The sequence below is a fragment of the Malaclemys terrapin genome, chromosome 8 (genome assembly GCF_027887155.1).
Source record: "Malaclemys terrapin pileata isolate rMalTer1 chromosome 8, rMalTer1.hap1, whole genome shotgun sequence".
NCBI classification, from domain to species: Eukaryota; Metazoa; Chordata; order Testudines; family Emydidae; genus Malaclemys; species Malaclemys terrapin.
Window position 1 is genome coordinate 99,226,940 of NC_071512.1, and position 19,841 is coordinate 99,246,780.

Below are 19,841 nucleotides of genomic sequence, written 5' to 3' on the forward strand. Positions count from 1 at the left end.
GCGGCTCCCTCCGGCGGCCGGCCGGCCCAGGCCAAGAGGCTCCCAGCCGAGCACTGCCGCCCCCGGCCCCACACCGCCAGCCCCAGCGGCCCCGTCTGAGCACCGCCGGGCCCTCCCTCCCTCCCTATTTTCCCGGACTTGTCTGGCTTTTTGGGATTTCCCCCCGGACGGGGATTTGAGGCCCAAAAAGCCGGACATGTCCGGGAAAATCCGGATGTATGGTAACCCTAAGATATCTTAAAAACATATTTAATTTATTTTTACTATAATCCATTCCTTTTTTGCTATACTCAGAAAACAAACACTTTTCCCCTACCATTGCAAATTTGAATCTGTTACTAACCAACATTGTTACATTTGACAATGGTCATTATTAAAATTTAGCAACAGTTTTCTACTCCAATGACTAATTACACCCTCAGTTAAACTGCTGTATAATTTCCACTGAACTGAAAATATAGTTCCACTGTAGACCAAGTGCTGTATGGAACTCCTCTTTTCACTTCAGAAAACCAATGGCAAAGTTGCTCCTAAGGGAACGGAATACAAATAATAGAAACCAAATACACTATAACAACCCACTTTGCTATTACTGACAGTATTTTCCTTTGTTTCCTAGAAGTAAGCTTTATTCTATGAGGGGGAAAAAGGTAACATGTAAGTGCAGCAAAACACTGCTGTGAAAACAGAGCTGCTCCCCCCCCCCCATTTTCTTGTAGGAGGTGGAGCTAGAATCCTACTTCAGCTTCTGCTAGGAAAGAGATCCCTAGATCCATCAGTGGTTGTGATTTAATTGATCAAAGGGAGTAATTAGAACTGGTATAACTTTGAAACTTTTTTTTTTTTTTAAAAGCATTCTAATGCTCTCTGCAAGTCCCCAAAAGATCCCTCAAATCTTTTGAAATGTCTTTATGGTTAAGCTTGTTCTGTTTGCAGACATATCCTTTCTTGAACAAAGAACAGGAGTACTTGTGGCACCTTAGAGACTAACAGATTTATTAGAGCATAAGCTTTCGTGGACTACAGCCCACTTCTTGAACATCATCCTACCAAGAAAGAGGAGCCAATCTGGAAACGTACTTATGTGCATTCTTTAAACACTCCAGAAATTACAGTGTTTAGTACTGACTTCAGAATTCAAACCCAAATCAGAACACTGTTTTTCTCAAATGAAGTACAGTCTCTCTTAGCAGCAATGGGATTTGGAAATGTGGCTATGGAAGCCATTATTCAGTTCCTGTGATCCCCCAAATCCATGAGTCTGTACAATATAGTAGGCCAGAGAGGAGATTCTAATAATGACTAGAGAGAGGGTGAGAGCCCCAATTGATTGCCAGTGGGTGGAGGAATCTCTCCTCCCACCTGTAATTCTCCTATGTACACCTTTTAATTTACACTATACCCAGGAACCAGAATTAGCCCTAGTTTTGACACTGTAACTCTACAAAGCAATTTGGGAAGTAGTTTGTATGAATACTAATCCATCAAAAGGTACATTGAGTTCATAATTTTCAGGTTCCAATGTGTTCTAGCGATCACCCTTTGGGAGAAAAAGGAATCATCCATCTGCCCTGCCCTCGTTACTCTCTTATTTGCACCCCATATGTCCCTGCAACCACTTCAGGTTCCCTCCTCTCCCCACGTTTCCTTGTTTAGTTCACGAACCATAGAGAGGATGAGCGGGACAGAGCGGCCAGACTTGGCTTCTTGTGTCCTTAACTACAATGGAGGATGGCAGCCATCATTATTAGGGGCAGCCGCGCTGCAATCAGCAGAGTTTAGGGAATTGGCGGCCATCTTGACTGAAGCTTCAGTCCCATCGAAAGTAACAGAGGGCGGCCATCTTGGCTACGGGCAGCGCCTTGCGAAAGTAACGGGATGAGGTGCCCATTTTGTCTAAGGGCAACCATTCCCGGGAAAGCCGCCACATACCAGGAGTCGATTTTAAAAAAAAAGCCCCCTATCGCGAGAGTTGGAGGCCGGCCTCTAGTGGGAGGGTGGAAGTGTCGGTGAATCAGCTGCTGAGTGTGTCCAGGCTGCGCCTCCAGCTCCAGCCGGCCCCGCAGCGCGCCAGGCCCTGAGCATGGGGGTGGGTAAGGGGGGCGCGGCGCTGCCAGTGCTGGGGGAGGGGGTGGCCTTGGCTGTAACACACTGACTCTGTCCCCCGCCCCCTGCTTTACAGAAGATCGGGCTGCAGCTGAAAGCCACTCTGGAAAATGTTACAAACCTCAGGCCGGTGGGGGAAGATTTTCGCTGGTACCTGAAGGTATGGCGGGCCAGGGGAGGTGCAGCGCCGCGCACCCTGCCACCCCTTCGCAGGGCTAGGCAAAGCACAATGAAACGCAATGTACTTTGAAAGCCCCAGTCGTTTTTTTTTTTTTTTTTAACAATACAAGCCTGTAGTGCAAACTAGAATACAGTACAAAATAGCATGCACTAAAAACGATATAAAAGTATCAGACTGAAAACCAGTGATTATCGAAATGGAGGCCTGGAAGGGACCTCGAGGGGTCCTCTAGCCTCCCCACCGCTGAAACGTGTGTAAATGTGCATCAGCAGGGGGCGGGACTTGGGGACCCCTCAGCCCTGCATTTCTATGATTTTGAGTTGCATGGTGTTGTATCACAGGCTTCTTTTGCATGATATTTTGCATTCCATCCTACAGTGGTTTGTATTGCAGGCTTCCATTACACAAATTATTGGTATCTAATGGAATCCTGTAAAAAGCAACAGAGGGTCCTGTGGCACCTTTAAGACTAACAGAAGTATTGGGAGCATAAGCTTTCGTGGGTAAGAACCTCACTTCTTCAGATGCAAGTGGAATCCTGCAATGCAAACCACTGGAGAATGGTTTCTATACTACGATCATCATTGTGGTATTTCATTGCAATCTAAGGGTACGTCTACACTACCCTCTGGATCGGCGGGTAGCGACCGATCTATTGGGGCTCAATTTATCGCATAGCTGCAATAAATCGATCCCCGATTGCTCTCCCGTCGACTGCTGAACTCCAGCTCGGAGAGAGACAGAAGCAAAGTCGACGGGGGAGCTGCGGCGCGCCGTGAGGACGCAAAGTAAGTAATTTTAATTTGATCTAAGATATGTCGACTTCAGCTACGCTATTCTCGTAGCTGAAGTTGCGTATCTTAGATCAATCCCCTTCCCCCAGTGTAGACCAGGCCTAAGATGTAGTTTTGCCAGTATCCAATTGGTTATATACATAATGTTAGTGGTGGTATGGCACATTTCAGGCATGGTTCATTGTGTAATCTAAATAAAAGTAAGATGAATATATGTGATCCGAAAGTTGTGCAGGTTGGGTTTTTTTTGTTAAATTTAAGCACGTTTTGGAAGTTGAGTGTTAGATGTATGTATGTTTGCATTAAAAGATCAGTTACAATGAAGTAAAATCATGGCTATTCCTCAGTCCGTATAATATCCACCACCTTCTCTTTTGTGGTTATGTTTTTTTTTTTTTTTTAAGTATAATTGGTGGAAGACTCGCTTGGTTGACAAACTGTTGGGATGTATTATTCCCAGCTTTATGTATTGGCTCCTACATGTAATCTGTTTTCTTTCTACCTAATATTCTCTGGAACAGATCCTCAACTTGTGTAAATTGTCATCGCTCAAGTGAAGCTAATGGGGCTATGAAAATGGACCCCAGTTGAGGCTCTGGCCCCCCATTCTTTAAGGGCAGCTATCCCATGACTTTTCAACTACAAAATGGTTAAACTTAAGTCTAAGAATGGCTTGAGCTATTTTATTGATCAGCTTACTAACAACTTTAAGATTCTTTGGTGTATGTTTTTCTTTTCTAGATGAAATGTGGGAACTGTGGTGAGATTTCTGAAAAATGGCAATACCTACGATTAATGGTAAGCTGCCGAACTGCAAGATGTGCATTAAAAACAAAGAACCCAAAAAACCCAGTGCATATTATGTAAAATTGACTTTGATGGAAATGGGGGATATGCTATATAAAGCAGCCTTTGAATAATTATCTATATCGGGGTTGCTGTCAGACTTTATGTTCACAAAGTATTTTGAGATCCTTGAATGAAATGTGCTATAGAAATGGTTGGTGGAGGTGCTTATTCTTTTAAGACTTTCTTGAAAAGCCTCCCCTCATTAAAGCCAGTAAGTTTCCACAGCCAAGAAAATGGATTTGAAGTGGTATTACAATAGGGTTTTGCCAGTAGTGCATTTCCTCTTTGCTAATGATAAAACAAGTTCTATGGAAGTTTAGATAATCTGGGGGGAGAGGGAAGGGGAATAATGATGATAAATTAACTTATGCAAGGTACTGGTGTTGTGCATGACAGAAATGCTATAAATATCACTATCTGACTGCCTCATGATGTTAATAAATTTAAATAGAGAAGTGTTATCCCCACTTTACAGATGGGGAAACTGAGGCAGAGAGGTGAAGTGATTTGCCCGAAGTAACACAGGAAGTCTGTGGTTTAGTTTGGAATTAGAACCTCAGACTCTCATCCTGAACCACAAGACCCTTCTTCTTCTATCCTTGCAGGCCCCGGTCCTGCAACTTGTTGCATGTAGGCACAACAGTGTGCAGGATCAGGGCTCTAATCATGCTGGTTGAAGATTAAATAAATATCCTATGGAATGGCTAGAATGTGTCTGTATTGTCAAGACACATTCTATACATAATTTATTATTTAAAATTTAGTATATAATGTACATTATTCCTTGATAACCATAGTATTGTGAATTATAAATATTCTTTGTATTGAAAGAAACCTACCTTCCCCTTACAATATATAAAATCATGTTAGTTTGCCATTGTCCTTGTAAAAACTACTTTGTCACTACAGAGGTTTTTAGTTGCTCAATTGGAACATGAAAAAATTGACACACAGTGATGGCTCCATTTGTAATTTTTTTAGGACAGTGCTCCTCTTAAGGGAGGCAGAGGGAGTGCCACTATGGTGCAGAAATGCAAGCTGTGCTCCAGAGAGAATTCCATTGGTAGGCTCTTTCACATGATTTAAGGGATGCTGTCAGCTTGATTTTTTTTTTTTTTAAACTAATTTACAAAAACATTCTAAAAGAGTATCTTTTAAATAATATGTCCTGAATTTCTGTTGTAAGTTGCTTTTTACCAGTGTTTATAAGGGTTTACTTTCTCCTACTTGCTGGTGCTTGTCTTAAAGCATCAATATGTTTGTTCTCATGTTTGTGCATGAGACAGGAAATGCAACTGATCATCAACAAAAGAATGAGACTGACTACACATGCAAATGCAAAAAGTGTGTAAACACTAGAACAATAAAGGCAATTAATTTTTGCCAACTTTAGTTTTAGTAATTGTAGGTGCTAAAACAATAGTATGTTCAAATTTTTCCAACAGAAACATGATTCTGAAGTTAATGGTGTCTCTCTTAAAATGCTTGCTTTTCTTCTATAAAGTTATTTGGAAACAAATTATTGTACTTTGTAGCATTACGTTTGAGTGTACACTTAAGATGTTAACCTTTTTGGGAAAAAATGGGATGCCAGTTATTTTTAAGAGAAGAATGAAAAGTAACAAGTAGCAAAGAGTTTCCTGGGCAATTTCTGTACTTGCTAGACATTTTTTCTTTCAGTTATCAAACTCTTTGTCTTTTTGTTATTAATGTAGGGATTCACAAAGCAGAGAAGAATGATGGTCCATCTAGTCAGTATCTGACTAGTTTGGGATGGTTCTTAAGGAAAGCCCCCCATAAAGTTCATAAATCAGTAGTATCTTACTATGGGAAGGAAAGTATTTTCTGCCCTGAAGCTGGTGATCATCTACACCCTAACATGACTATTGACAGCCATTGCAACTCTGGCCTACCGTGTAATTCAGCTGTTCTTATTTGTAGGAGTGTTTAACCCTTTTTAGATTGTATTAATTTATTTGCCTCAATATTATCCTATAGCAGAGAGTTAAACAGATTGATTATCTATTACATTAATATATATTTCCATTTATCTTTTTAAAGCCTTTTAGCTTCATTGTGTGACGGCTCATACTTGTATTATGGGGGAAGGGTAAAGAGGAGCACCTGGCTCATCCTTTATTATATTTTCTGTGCCCTTTGCCTTCCCAACCAAAATAGTCCCATTCATTGTCTCTTTAATCACTTAACTTTTTTCACAAAAATAAGGACTAATCCTGAGACCCTTATACTTGCACAAGTACACTTATTGACTTCAATGGAACTACTTTTAGGAGTAAGAGTTTCAAGATTGGGCCCCAAAAATCTAAAAGCCTGTCTGGTATTTGGAAAATTAATAGCATCCACACAAGTGTCTGTGTCAAGTGTTCATTTTCCTCTCAAGATATTAGAAACTAGTTTCATCCAAGGAGCTGCCAGCTGTTTGCATTGGCCTGGTTCTTGGGATGTTCCTACAAAGTTCTGCCCATTTCATAGCCATCCCAGATTAGATTTTTTTCCCCCTGGGATTGAGCTGTAATGTTGTAAAGCTATATCCATGTAAATACTGCAGTAACATGAAGGAAAAAAGAAATTGGTATTAAAAATGTGTCTGATATGAAAGGCATTTCCTGTGGAATAAATACAACAGTGATAAGCTAGTTAAAATATGGGAAGGTATTTACAAGGTCTGTGCTGCCCTATACAATGACTATCCCCCAAATCTACATTTATGGGAGATAGATACAGGGCTGTCGCATCTTACGCGCATTTAACATGCGCGATTTCAACTTTACGCAGTCGGGAAAAAAAAAAGAGAGAGAGAAAAACAACAGTTTTAATACTATACCTGTAGTGCGGGCGATTTCGCCCGCCATTGAACTCAATGGGGTTTTGGCTATACGCGGTTTTCGCTTTACGTGCTAACCGTGGAACAGAACCCCCGCGTAAGATGAGACAGACCTGTACAAATAACGGCGTCCTGTCGGCTCAAGCCTGTAAGTAATTTGCACTCAACCCTCCCATTGACATTGGGAAATCTTTATGAGCAACAATTGTACAGTTGGAGCCTTAAAGCCATGTTACAAGAGTATGCATTGCTTTTTCTTCCTTAAGAGGAAAACAAAACAGCAAAACAGGAGATGAAATTCTTGGTAGCACTGGCAAAAAATGGGTCTTAGATTTTGATGGACTAACCAGGAATGTTGGCTGATTTTTGAATAAACAGTGTTTGGAAGGAGGGCTCTTGGGTTTGTGTTGAGGGCTGGAAAATTTGAAGTATTTTAATTCTACCCCCTTCTCTTTTAGATATCTTAAGAGACACAATCAAGCCTTATAATGTAAGTTTATTTTCTCTATGATGTTGCAGATATAACTGAAATAAGCATCATTAATGTGGTGTTAGTTTATTACAAGGCTTCCCAATTTTTGCGATCATGTTCCTCCCAGAAGTACAGTGGAAAATACACTCGGGTATCGCCTGATAGAAACACACCGCAAATGGGATGCTGGATGCTCCAAAAGTGAAGCTGTGCATTTAGGAAAGTATATTTTAAATAATGTGGACAGCGGCAGCCAATTAATATCTTGCTTTGTCCCTTCTGCTTCCGACTCAAATATCAAATCATTTGTTTAAATATTTCAGAGTCAACATCAGGCACTGGATTAGTCACATTCTAAGCAAATATGTAATAATTTTACCCTGGTATCGGAGAGCCTACCTTTGAAGGGCTTAGACACTTCCCCTGACCAGTCTCTAAGTTTAAGAAATTCTGGTTAGTTATCAACCATGTAAAATAATTCAAATGTTTTAGTCCAGAGTTTGCTGCTTCTAAAAACTTTATTGAATTTTATGCCTAGACTAAAAGGTGGTGTTTCCCTTTCATTAGATACAAACTAAATGCTATTCTGACTCAATCCTAGGCTGAAGACAGTGAGAAGTTTAAGACAATAGTGGAGTTTGAGTGCCGAGGTCTTGAGCCAGTTGACTTTCAACCACAGGCAAGTTCTTATTAATGATTTATTTGACAGCTCTTAGGTGTCTTTCTGCTGAAGTCTACATTGATGTAGCACACACTCTTTTGAGAATTGCACTGCTCATTTTGGACAACCTGTGACTCTCCAATAGTCTCCCCTCTCTGCAGTTGTCTGTCTTACGTCATCCTACCCACCTAATTAAAGTTACTTACCCTTTGGAGCTGTGCCCCCTGAAGTACTTTGTAAGCACTGCAGATTTGAATTCATTTGGTGGATCTTTAGCGTAGGGCAACAGGAGGAAGAGAGGAGTCCTAAAGCAGTCACATCATGGATTGCCTAATTAGGGGTCACTGATGGGAAGAAGAAGTCTGGGTGGGCTACTGTACAAGGTATAGAGAGTTAACAAGCCTGATTTTTGGACACTGATCAGTATTTGACTGCTGTGCTCAACCAAACTCTGAAGTTCATCCATCTCTACAAACGTAGACGTGTATTCACAACAAAATGAGACTTAAAGGCAGAGCAAGACTTGCTGAAGGCATCAGTAGTCTCTGTTGCAAAATACAGCTGAAGATACTGAGTTAAAGGGTCTCTGAGCTGTAAACTGAGACAGCTAAGAGAGTTTCAGAGGGGATAGCTATGGATTTTGCTTGGAGGTAGTGAGACTTGGGCCTGGTCTACACTAACCCCCCAATTCGAACTAAGGTACGCAACTTCAGCTATGTGAATAACGTAGCTGAAGTCGACGTACCTTAGTTCGAACTTACCGCGGTCCAAATGCGGCAGGCAGGCTCCCCCATCGACTCCGCGTACTCCTCACACCGAGCAGGATTACTGGAGTCGACGGGGAGCACTTCTGGGTTCGATTTATCGCGTCCAGACAAGACGCGATAAATCGAACCCAGAAGTTCGATTGCCTGCGGCCGAACCAGTGCGTAAGTATAGACAAGCCCTTAGTGACTGGGTTGTTTGGTCCAACTGTGAGTTTGTTTGGCTGTTTGTTCTCTGTGTACAGGCTGTGTAGCTAGGCCATGGGCCCCTGAGTAAGTAGTTGGAACAGGTCTGTTTCATGTCTTGGTGAGGCGGTGCGGTTTTGACCTTTGGAACATTGATCAGCTCTGTTGCTTGAAGTCTGAATGGTTAATTGATCCCTGATGGGGAGGGGCCTAGCTGAGCTAAACAGAGAGATTTGGGTAATGAGAGTCACTTGCTAGCAATATTGAGAGCCACAAACTAAGGCAACTGACAGAGTTTCAGAGGGAGCTGGAGGGGTGGGAGAGAGCTTTCCTTCCAGGTTCAGCCTTGTGCAATTTCAAGACAGCCAGTGATATAATAGTGGTGGTGACCTGCAACAGATATGCCATGTTTTCTTTCTTGCCTGAAGCCAGAAGGGACTTGCTGTGCACAAAGTGCAAGTTGATGGCTATATTGGAAGAAAAGATTCTTGAACTGGAAGGGGAAGTGGAGCTGCTACTGAGAATCTAAGAAGCTGATGAATTTCTAGACACAGAGATTTGGGAAATATGAGTACCCCAGGTTCAAGGAAGAAAGAAGCTGACCACCAAGGAATTGGAGAAAGAAGTTGGAAAAGAGGCGTGGTAGCTCATAAGAGGCAAGGTGGCCATTCTACAAGGCTGGACACAGATGAGGATGGGCAGGCTGTGGCCACCACAGAGAAGTGGACTGGGAGGAATTCCACACAACTACAAGTTTCCAATCACTAGCAGGTCCTCAATATGGACACTGTGGAAGGCAACTCTGAAGATCCACCTGGTCTAAAGGAACAGAGAGATGGACAGGGCATGCCTGTGGATGGCAGCTCAAGACACCCTTGCAAGAAAATTAAGCCTGCTCACAAAGAGGTCTCTAACCCCCCAAGCAAGACAGATAATCCTTCTTGGGGATTCAGTACTCCGAAGACTAGAAAGAACATTCTGCAAGGGACAGACAACAGGACAGAATGCTGTTTTCCCGGAACCAAGACACAAGATGTCATTCTTCTCAAATCAACAGGCAAAGATCCACTGATGGTTCAATGTAAATACTAATGACCCTGTGCCATGGGTGTCTCTTTGATAATAGATAACTTCAGGGAACTTGGAAGTATGCTGAAGAAAAAGAATGTCCAAGAGATCTTCTTAGAGATTGTTCCTGTCCCACGAGTGAAGGGAGACAGAAGGCAGAAGATTCTGGAAGAGAACTGTTGGCTAGCTAAGTGTGGAGGGTTTTGAGTTTGTGTAACATTGGTCCATGTTCTATGGGGAGAGGGTGCTCTATGGTTTGGACACCTCAGTAGATGTGTAACCAGACTTTTCCAACACAAGCTGGCTAGAGTAGTCAGGAGGGCATTAAACTAATAAATTGGGAAGGTAAAAAGAGGGAAGATCGCATTCATTTAGTACAAAATCGAGATGTTGAGAACAAAATCAAGGAACCAAAAGACATGAAGAAAATTTTTTACTTGCCTGTACAACACTAGGAGCTTGAGTAACAAACAAGAAGAATTTGAATTGCTCATTTATGAGTATAAATTTGATCTAGTATTACTGAAAGCTGATGGGATGAAATGCATGATTGGAATGTTAAAATCAATTATTATGAAGACTTATGTAGGAAGGACTGAGTGGCCAAAGGGAAGGAGGAGTGGCACTCTGTCAAATATGGCATTACCTGTTTCCAAGTCACTGGCAACTTGTGGGAAAATTATCTTGAATGCTTATGGAGCAGTGTCCTAACAGATAAAGCACAAGATGGGCTATTAGTTGGAGTCTGCTACAGACCACCAAATCACAGGATGACCAGCTTCTTAAGCACCTATCTGTAATGTGAAGGAAGAAACGCTGTGTGAGCACAGGGACTTCAGTTTGAGTGACATTCTGGAGGTCTCATGCTGCTAGTATGAAAACATCCTTGGAATTTCCTTTATATTATAGATAGTTTTCCTAACTCAAAGTATTGTTCCCAACATAGGAGTTTTATATTGGACCTCATCTTGACAGATAAAGAGGTAACAGGTACAGGTGATCATGACTTGATCACATTTATAATGTGCAAACAGAATAAAGTCCAAATCAGTGATAGATAAATACTTGGTTCTTTAAAAGGGTTAACATCACAAAGCTGAAAACAATTGAGTCACACTGGCTGGGAGGAAGAACTTAATCAGCAAAATGTGAATGATAATTGGGAATTGTTTAGGAACACTTTTACTAGATGCCCAAAAAGCCACAATACCACAATTGAGGAAGACAGCCATACTGCTTAAAAAACTGACCTGGTTTAGAAGGGAAGTAAAGGCAACCATAGAAAAATAATAATATTTAACAAATGGAAGAAAGAGGAAGTTGATAGTAACTAATATAAATCAAAAGCTAGGAATTGTAGACAATTGATAAGGGATGCAAAGTGACACAAGGAGAAAATTGTAGTTAGGAGTTAAGGACAATAAGGAGTTTAAGTATATCCGGGACAAAAAGAATACTAACAAAAGTATTGGTCCCTTACTAGATGGAAATGGTAGAATTATAAGTAATAATGCATAAAAGACACAAGTGTTCAATAAATATTTCTGTTCTGTATTTGGAGGGGAAAACAGATGATGTAATATATGTTGATAACTCTTTCCATTCCACTAGTATCTCGGGAGGATGTGAAATAACAGCTACTAAAGTTAGACCTTTTAAAACAGCAGATCCAGATAATGTGACTCCAAGAGTTTTAAAAGAGCTGGCTAAGGCACTTGTGGGCTGGTTAATGTTGATTTTTTTCAATAAGTCTTGGAACACTGGGCAAGATCCAGAAGACTGGAAGAAAGCTTAATGTTGTACCAATATTTAAAAAGGGTAACTAGAATGATCTGAGTAATTGTAGGCCTGTCAGTCTGACATGGTTCCTGGGTAAGCGAATGGAGCAGCTGATACAGGACTTTATTAATAAAGAATTAAAGAAGGGTAACATAACTAATGGCAATTTGAGTTTATGGAAAATAGATCCTCTCAGACTAACTTGTAATCTCATTATAAAAACAAGTTTGGTTATAATGGTACTAGTGTTGATGCAATATACTTAGACTCCTGTAAGGTGTTTGACTTGGTACCCCACATTTTGAGAACTAGAAGAACAGAAAAGTAACATGGCACATATTAAATGGATTAAAAACTAGCTAACTGATAGGTCTCACAAGGTAACTGTAAATGGGGAATCATGATTGAGCAGGTGTTTCTAGTGGAGTACCATAGCAATCGGTTCTTGGCCCTATGCTATTTAACATTTTTCAGTGACCTAGAAGAAGAAAAAATCATCACTGATAAAGTTTGCAAATGACCCAAAAATGGTGGGGGGGAAGGGAGGTAAATAATGAAAAAGACAGGTCACTGATACAGAGTGATCTGGATCACTTGGTAAACTGGGCACAAGCAAACAATATGCATTTTAATATGGCTAAATGTTATATGCCTAAGAACGCAGAATGTAGACCATATTTACAGGATGGGGGACTCTATCTTGGGAAGCAGTGATTCTGAAAAAGATTTGGGGATCATGGTGGATAATCAGCTGTGGTCAAAAAGTCTAATGCGTTCTTTGAATGCATAAAAGGGGAATCTCAAGTAGATGTAGAGAGGTTATTTTACCACTATTTTTGGCGCTGATGCAAGCACTGCTGGAATATTGTGGCCAGTTCTGGTGTCCATAGTTCAAGAAGGATGTTGATAAATTGGAGAGGGTTCAGAAAAGAGACACAGGAATGAATAAAAGATTGGGAAACATGCCTTATAATTACAGACTCCAAGAGCTCAATCTATTTATCTTAACCTTCACTTTACGGGGTGACTTGATTTATAACTACCTACATGGGGAATAAATATTTGATAATAGGCTCTTCAATCTAGCAGAGAAAGGTATAACACAATCCAAAGGCTGGAAATTGAAGCTAGATAAATTCAGAGCGGAAACAAAAGTTACATTTTTAAGTGACGGTAATTAACCGTTGGAACAATTTACAAAGGGTTGTGGTGGATTTTTCTCTCACTGATCACTTTAAAATAACGATTATATTATTTTCTAAAATATATGCTCTAGGAATTATTTTGGGGAAGTTCAATAGTGTGTATTATACAGGAGGTCAAAGTAGATGATCATAATAGTCCCTTCTGGCCTTGGAATCCACAGTTCTCCTTCTGCTGTCAGCTGTTGGTTTCTTGTGTCTGGTCATGGTCTACATAAGCTAACTCCCTGCTATATTTAACCTATTATTCCAGTAGGATTAGGAGTAAATTGCGTAGACTGACCAATAAAAACCTGTGCTTTATCCTTCCTGCAGACTGCAGTGACGTTGTGCTACATTTATTATTGTTCTGGCTCATTTTGTAAGAAGTGGGAGGCTATTGATTTCAATCAATACCAACAGAAGGGAGGCTATAATAACTCTTAACCTAATAGTCTCAAAGTTAAGTCTGAAGCAGTGTGTATGAAGGATAGTCCTGACTAGATATTTCATTACATTATGATGCTTCAATAAATAAATCAAGAGACTTACCCTTGTTCCTTACAAATCCAACAGTTATTTTACATTCAACTCTCTCATATACAGTTGAAGCCAGCCTGGCTTCTCCAGATCAAGTTTCAGTTCTGTCAGAAACAGCGATGGAATAGAATAGGTCGTAAGAATGTGAAATTAATAAGTATAGTTAAAACTTAGCTGAAGTTAATGAGAATTATTATTTCCATTGATATCTGTCTGTCTCCCCATAAAATCACCAGAATTCTCACTGCATTCTTAAAGGGGAAAATACCCTCTAGGTCCCTCCATGACAAAAAGAAAATCTTTCCCCTTGGAAAATCCCAGGGATGTTTTTGTTTTTGTTTTTTACCAAGTGAGGAAAAATCTAATTAAGATGCTTGTACATTTCTTGCTTGGTAAGAAGTCTCTTAGTTTTAGCTTTTAATTATGCTTTTCATTTAAGGTTCCTGAGCTGATGTAGCTATCAAAAATGCCAATATATGCCCCTTTACCTGTATTAGTTCTGTATGGTCTCCTTCTCCCCCGCACCACAGAAGTATTATCCTTCAGCTGAAAAATAGATGCATCTTTACAAAGTTTCTTTTCATCCAACTGTAGCTCCCTTGCTTTGTGGCAGATATGACACTTTATAGTGATAAGCAGAATAACTGCATGATGATCCACTATGTTGGAAAGTTGGTTGATAAGAATTTCTGTTTTGTTCTAAGCTTCAGCTACTGTTGCTCCTTAGCCAGTCAGCAGAGGGCCGACAAGTCACTTCATTACTCAGCTCCATTTATCAGAGATTAAATTAGAGTATCAACTGTGATGCCACAAGGTGTAAGAATGAAAGTCCTTACTCCTGAGAGCAGTCTGTGCCAAAACATTAAAAATTCTGCACACCATATTTTAAAATTCTGCAAGTTTGATTTGTCAATAAATAAATGCAGAGGCTCCAGCATGGCAGGGGGGAGGACAGGCCACTGGCTGCACGAAGGTGGGAGATCACCCTGCAGTTCCCCCACCCTGGGGGAACGGACTCAGTGGTGAGGTTGCACCTGACCCTAACACAGCACAAGGCATGGGTCTGTCCCAGAAACACCTTGGGGCCCCGCCCCTATGCACCAGGTGTGGGGCAGGCAGGAGCCAAGTGTGGAGGGGCTCAGTGTGGAGGGATCCTGGTGTGGGGTGAGAGGATTCTGTGTGGGACAATCTGGGTACAGGCAGCTCAGGGGGGGGTCTGGATGCACAGAGGCTTGTTGTTGGGGGGGGGGGGGGAGAGGTTCCAGGTACAGGGGTAATGAGACTCTGCAGGGGCTTCCAGGTGAAGGTGGTTGGGGCTCAGCAGAGGGTCTGGGTGTGGAGGTCTCAGCAGAGGGGTCTGGGTGCTGGGGGAGTGAGGCTTGGTGGCCTGGGGGCCTGCATGCAGCTAGTTGGAGGTCAGTGGCATGGGGGTCTGGATGTGGGGGCTTGGGGTGGTGGGGCTCTTCAGAATGGGGATTTGAGTGCAGGGAGCTCAGTGGGAGTTTGGTCTGGGCACAGGGGTGGGGCTCTGGGTGCAGAGGGGCTCCAGATGCGAGGGTTGAGGTTTGGTGGGGTTTGGGTATGGAGGGCTATGGGGGTTCTGGATGTACTGGGTGAGGCTTGGCAGGGGTGTCTGGGTATGGGAGGTCCGGATGGATGGGGGAGCAGCTCCCTGGATAGTGACCTCTCCTCCCCCCCCCCCCCCCCCCAGCTGAGAAGCAATGAGGGCAAGAAGCAGGGGAGGATTCTGAGCTTCCTGTTCCTGGGGGTGGGTCTGACACAGTCCCAGGCACTGCTTGCAGGGGAAGAGGAAGTGCCGTCCTCTCCTGCCTCCAGCAGTCCGGACTAGCAGCTGATCCCAGCTCAGGGTAGGAACCACTGGCTGAGGAATCCCCAGTCCTGTGGTGATTTATCTCTCCACCAGCTGCTCTGTGTGCCTTAAATGATGTACTCCCACTGCAAGGGAGTGATGCATGACTGCTCTTACAGCTTCCCTTCGCTTCCCTGTCAATAAGTCATTTTTCTGCAGGGATGCGAAGAAATCTGCGGGGGACATGAATTCTGTGCATGCAGTGGCGCAGAATTCCCCCAGGAGTAAGTTCTGCTGGAATTACAACAGCCTGTCACATGATTTAATGTTCCATGGATCTCTGTTAAATGTGTACTGGGGGATGTTGGCTCTGTATCCCTTCCACTTCCATTCTTTGATCTGTTGCAGTTCTGTATTGTGGCTGGTGGAGATGCATCTTCTCTTGTACTGCTGTCTCCTCCCCCCCACATGGGTTTGTGATTCTGCTCATGTAAATGCTGCGTACAACGTTTGATCTAAATGCACCACTCCCATTGACATTTGTCACGCATTGTGGGATGTGTATGACTACATCCTTAATTTTCACAGATTCCCAAAACACTTTAAAGTTTATGGCCAGAGAGCACATTCCTTGTACACTCAAATTTCTCATGGAAGCTAGTGGGGATTTATGTCTACAAGGAGCAGGTCCAATATGCGTTTCAGTTTGCAAAACCGGGAAAGAGTTCTCCTTATACCATAGCCAGTTGTTTGTTTAAACATAAACATAAAAATAAAAAGAATCCAAGTAGCTCATAGGAAGGCTTCTTACGTTGTCCATCCTTTAATTTGTGTCATTGTTCTTAAATTCTTGAGGAATTTTGTTGACCAACAAAACATTAATCTGTAATTTAAATACCAATATTTTTTTTAACCCCAACTGTACCTTCTTTGGAAATGCATCCATTGCTTTATGTGCTGGATCCCAGAGTTGCAGCCACCTTGGCTGATCTCTCTATTTCCCAGTAATTCCCTTTAGTGTCATTGTTTGGGGAGGAGGGGATGGTGAGACTGGATGAGTGAAGCATTGTCACTGCTCAAGTGTAGTTATCTCAGGTCAGTTTCTGCTAGAAAGGATAGGTTACGTAGACAAAGAATCGTGCAGATCTCACTCTGAAATTGTGCTGCTTGGGTGGAATCTAATCTAGTTACAATTAAAATCTAGTTGATTCTCCTCCTTGTGGGAGTTTGCTTGACTCCTCTGTAGCTAAATGAACTACACAGGATGATGATAGTTACAAACACTTGGCCCCTTTTGCCAGAGATGTCTGGGTTCTCATGCTGTTTAAACCAAAACTGAAGACTTGTCTTTTTTCCTCTCTTGCTTTCCATTGTTAGCTTGCTATTAAACTGGAGTACACTGTTTCTAAAATGCCTTGAAGTATCTTGGTGACAATTTTAATCTAATGCATTCACTGCTAACAGACGTACTGGATACGCTTAGAAACCTGTCATGCCATAGAGATTTTTTGGGGAAAAAACAAGTTAGAAAAAATAATTTGCAGGAAAAACAGGTGTGTTCTGGAAAACTGATGTTTCCTTGCTTTACAATATTACTTGTATAGTTTTAGTAATGTTCCTATAGCTTCCGGATACAACCGAACTCTACATCCATTGTATCCTTTGGAATTGAACATATGTAAAAATAAAACTTGGGCATGAACAGTCAGGCTTAAACTCTCCTTGATTATTAAACAGAGGGTCATACCCTGTATTGAAACCATAATAATAATAACATAATAATTTGGTCACTCTTTATACCTACTTGTAAGACTGCTAGCTCCACTAAAATAAATACTTGTACTGGATAACCTTGTTTGTTGAACTATTTTAAACATATTTAAGACTTATTACAACTCATACCTAAGTTTATTTTAATTCTGCTTTTGTAGGCTGGGTTTGCTGCGGAAGGTGCAGAGTCTGGCACACCTTTTAATGAAATAAACTTGCTGGAAAAGGTACAACTTATTTTTCCTCAGTATCCCTATCCCCAGAAATAGCAATCACCCATTTAAAAGTCTGGCTTTATGTGCTTTAAAGTGGCATGCATGCACAAATCTTAAGTGGAGGAGGAAACAACCTTCAAACATGAGTGCTCAGCATTAGTGTGTACCTCAGGCTGCTTATTTGGAAGTGTCTAGGATGCACATCTTCAGTATTTTGAATAGTCATGGTATAATTGCAGCTTGCTCTTGAAAAAATGTTGGCGGGACACCCAAATCATGGTCTCTTGATCAAGTGGCAGGTTTTTATGGGGGCACTGGTTTTCTTTTGCTCTAAAACTATTGGGGCAACTCCTGAGAACTCTTCCAAGTGTTGAATAGTGATGTGCAGTCTGCTTTGAAGCTCAGCATAAGACTCTTTGGGCCTGCGTACACAGAGATTTAGGGCACAGCAGGCTGGGTGTGAACCACAGCACAGTAGCCAGGCATGCACATCCTGCTACTGCACACTAAAAATTCCATAGTGCATTTTGACCTATTGCTGTTCCATGTAGACAAGCCCATAGATGCTCCAAATCTTCATTGGCTGTGAGCAAATATCTCAGGCTCAGTTCCGGTCTTTGGTATTCCACATGACAGGAAGATTGGCTTGTCTGACTCATGAGAATAGGTAGTGTAAATAATCCTTTCATGCACCATGGTTGCTAGCGTGTCTGTTACTGGCTACAGTCTTCAGATACAGAAAATCTGATTCCTTAAGCTAAAACTACTAAGAAGCTTGAAGCTAATTTAATTTGTTTGATGTTCACTTGTCTTGGACATAGAACTGGACAGGTTAAGGGCATAAACCCTTCCTGCAGACAGTGTAGAACCCAAATTCGGAATGCTGATAAGGTTAATTGATATTCCAATTTGTGATTTTAATTACTACCCCATTCTGTTTTGTATTAATGCTGTAAAAATTGAATTCCTACAGGACTGGAATGACTATGATGAAAAAATAAAGGAGTCTGTTGGAATCTATGAAGTTATCCATAAGTTTCTAAAATGCTAAAACTGCTTTTAATAAAATCTTGACACCTTGGCCAAGTAATGGGCTGTAGTCATTATAGAAGTTCCTCTGGAGTGACTTTCTGTATGGCTGTACTTCAACAATCAAATATAATATCAGCTGAGTTGTACTTGCTGTCCCAAGACTGACTAATAAAGTCATTTTCCACCAGTCTGATTGGTTGTGTTCAAGTAATTCACTCAGATGAAACTCAGTACAGCCAAACCTAATATTGGAAGGCCTTGCTGTATTTCTTGACTAACACATTGGCCCTTTGGAGACAGATTTAACAACATATACTAAATAGTCATTGGCCTCAGGGTTAAAGACAACATGGAAGGATTTATCATTGGCAAAATACCCTATTATATAAATAACTTTCAGTCTTGATCTTCGTCATTGGCACATTAGGTAATTGCAGGTGTTAGGGCTTGAAGCCAGAAGTACATCTTTGTAATAGTTTCCTGCTAGTTCAAGTAAACCTGCTGTTACCATTTCCTGCCAACTGACTTGTATTTTAAATGTTAAGTGACAACTTAGTTAACGTTTTAGCTTAAAGTTTGTATTTGTTTACATTTATGTATAACTATCTTCTGAAAACCAAATGATCTTTACACAGTCATCAATTTTTTACCCCACTCCGTATGCAAATATTTTCCCTCTTGAATAGTTGACATCTTCATTTAAAGGAAACAGCCAAGTACTTCAGAGGTTTTGAATTTATTAATACCTTCCCCCACCCCTAAAAACCCCTAGTCTTTCCCTATCTGTTCTGTAAGGTTTTTTCCCCAAACCCAAATGTACTCTTCAGCCCCAGGAAATCATCATTCACCAAAGTCTCAACAGCAAAGTAAGTGCAACACATCTAGTGTCCTGCCTTCTAGCAGCAGCCTGCAGAGGGATAAAAAGCCCTGCTACATATTGATAGATAGGAGTCTGGAGAGGCCTGTGGTTTAGGGTTGCTTCACCCTGGTAACTGTGATTCATTTTATACATAAGTTATAGCATCTTGTGTTCACTAGTTGCACTCATACTGTATCACTTTCTGATAAAGCAAAGAACTGGGGGAAACTATATTACACAAAGAAAAACTGACGGCAACTAAACTTCTGGTCCTATGAATCTTATCAGTGACATCCTAGCACCATGCACTTAGAATATACCGTCTACCAACATGTTATGTTTTGGTACTGTTCACACAGCTGTGAAATGGACACTTTTAGTGCTATTTTGAAAAGCTGGCAGCAGAGGAAGGAACCACTGCTATTCAACAGGGAAGAGAATTGTCTTTTGCGCTTTCAAAATAGATGGGATGGGGTTGAGGCATAGAGATACTTTCCCTCTCAGAGCAGCCACCAACTTTTTTTTTTTTTTTTTTTTGAGATGGGTAAACGTGTTTTTAATAGAGATGCTAATGCAAAAAGATAGAGCCCCAAAGCAAGGACCAGTGACAGTACTCAACAATTGAAGGGAGGGGGCACTCCTGGAGAGCAAACGTTCTTATGTCTTTTGTATGAATTCTGCTGCATTGGGTGTCACATCAGATTTTTGGCATCAAATTAATGTGACTCT

At 41.4% G+C, this 19,841-nt stretch overlaps 1 protein-coding gene across 1 annotated transcript; it reads left to right on the forward strand.

The window, feature by feature from the left end:
* Positions 1-1,889: 1,889 nt before the first annotated feature.
* Positions 1,890-18,446, forward strand: CZIB (CXXC motif containing zinc binding protein). The gene is made up of 8 exons (XM_054038427.1): positions 1,890-2,089; positions 2,183-2,266; positions 3,823-3,879; positions 4,912-4,993; positions 7,234-7,265; positions 7,849-7,926; positions 17,168-17,233; positions 18,195-18,446. Exons 1-8 carry the CDS (start codon positions 2,084-2,086, stop codon positions 18,270-18,272), a joined length of 483 nt encoding a protein of 160 aa, XP_053894402.1. The 5' UTR covers positions 1,890-2,083; the 3' UTR covers positions 18,273-18,446.
* The last annotated feature ends 1,395 nt before the right edge of the window (positions 18,447-19,841 follow it).

Excerpts from the sequence above, each read along its gene's own strand:
- CZIB (XM_054038427.1), top strand. Across the intron at positions 3,880-4,911 it reads GGCAATACCTACGATTAATG|GACAGTGCTCCTCTTAAGGG; the intron begins GTAAGCTGCCGA and ends TAATTTTTTTAG. Across the intron at positions 7,266-7,848 it reads ACACAATCAAGCCTTATAAT|GCTGAAGACAGTGAGAAGTT; the intron begins GTAAGTTTATTT and ends ACTCAATCCTAG.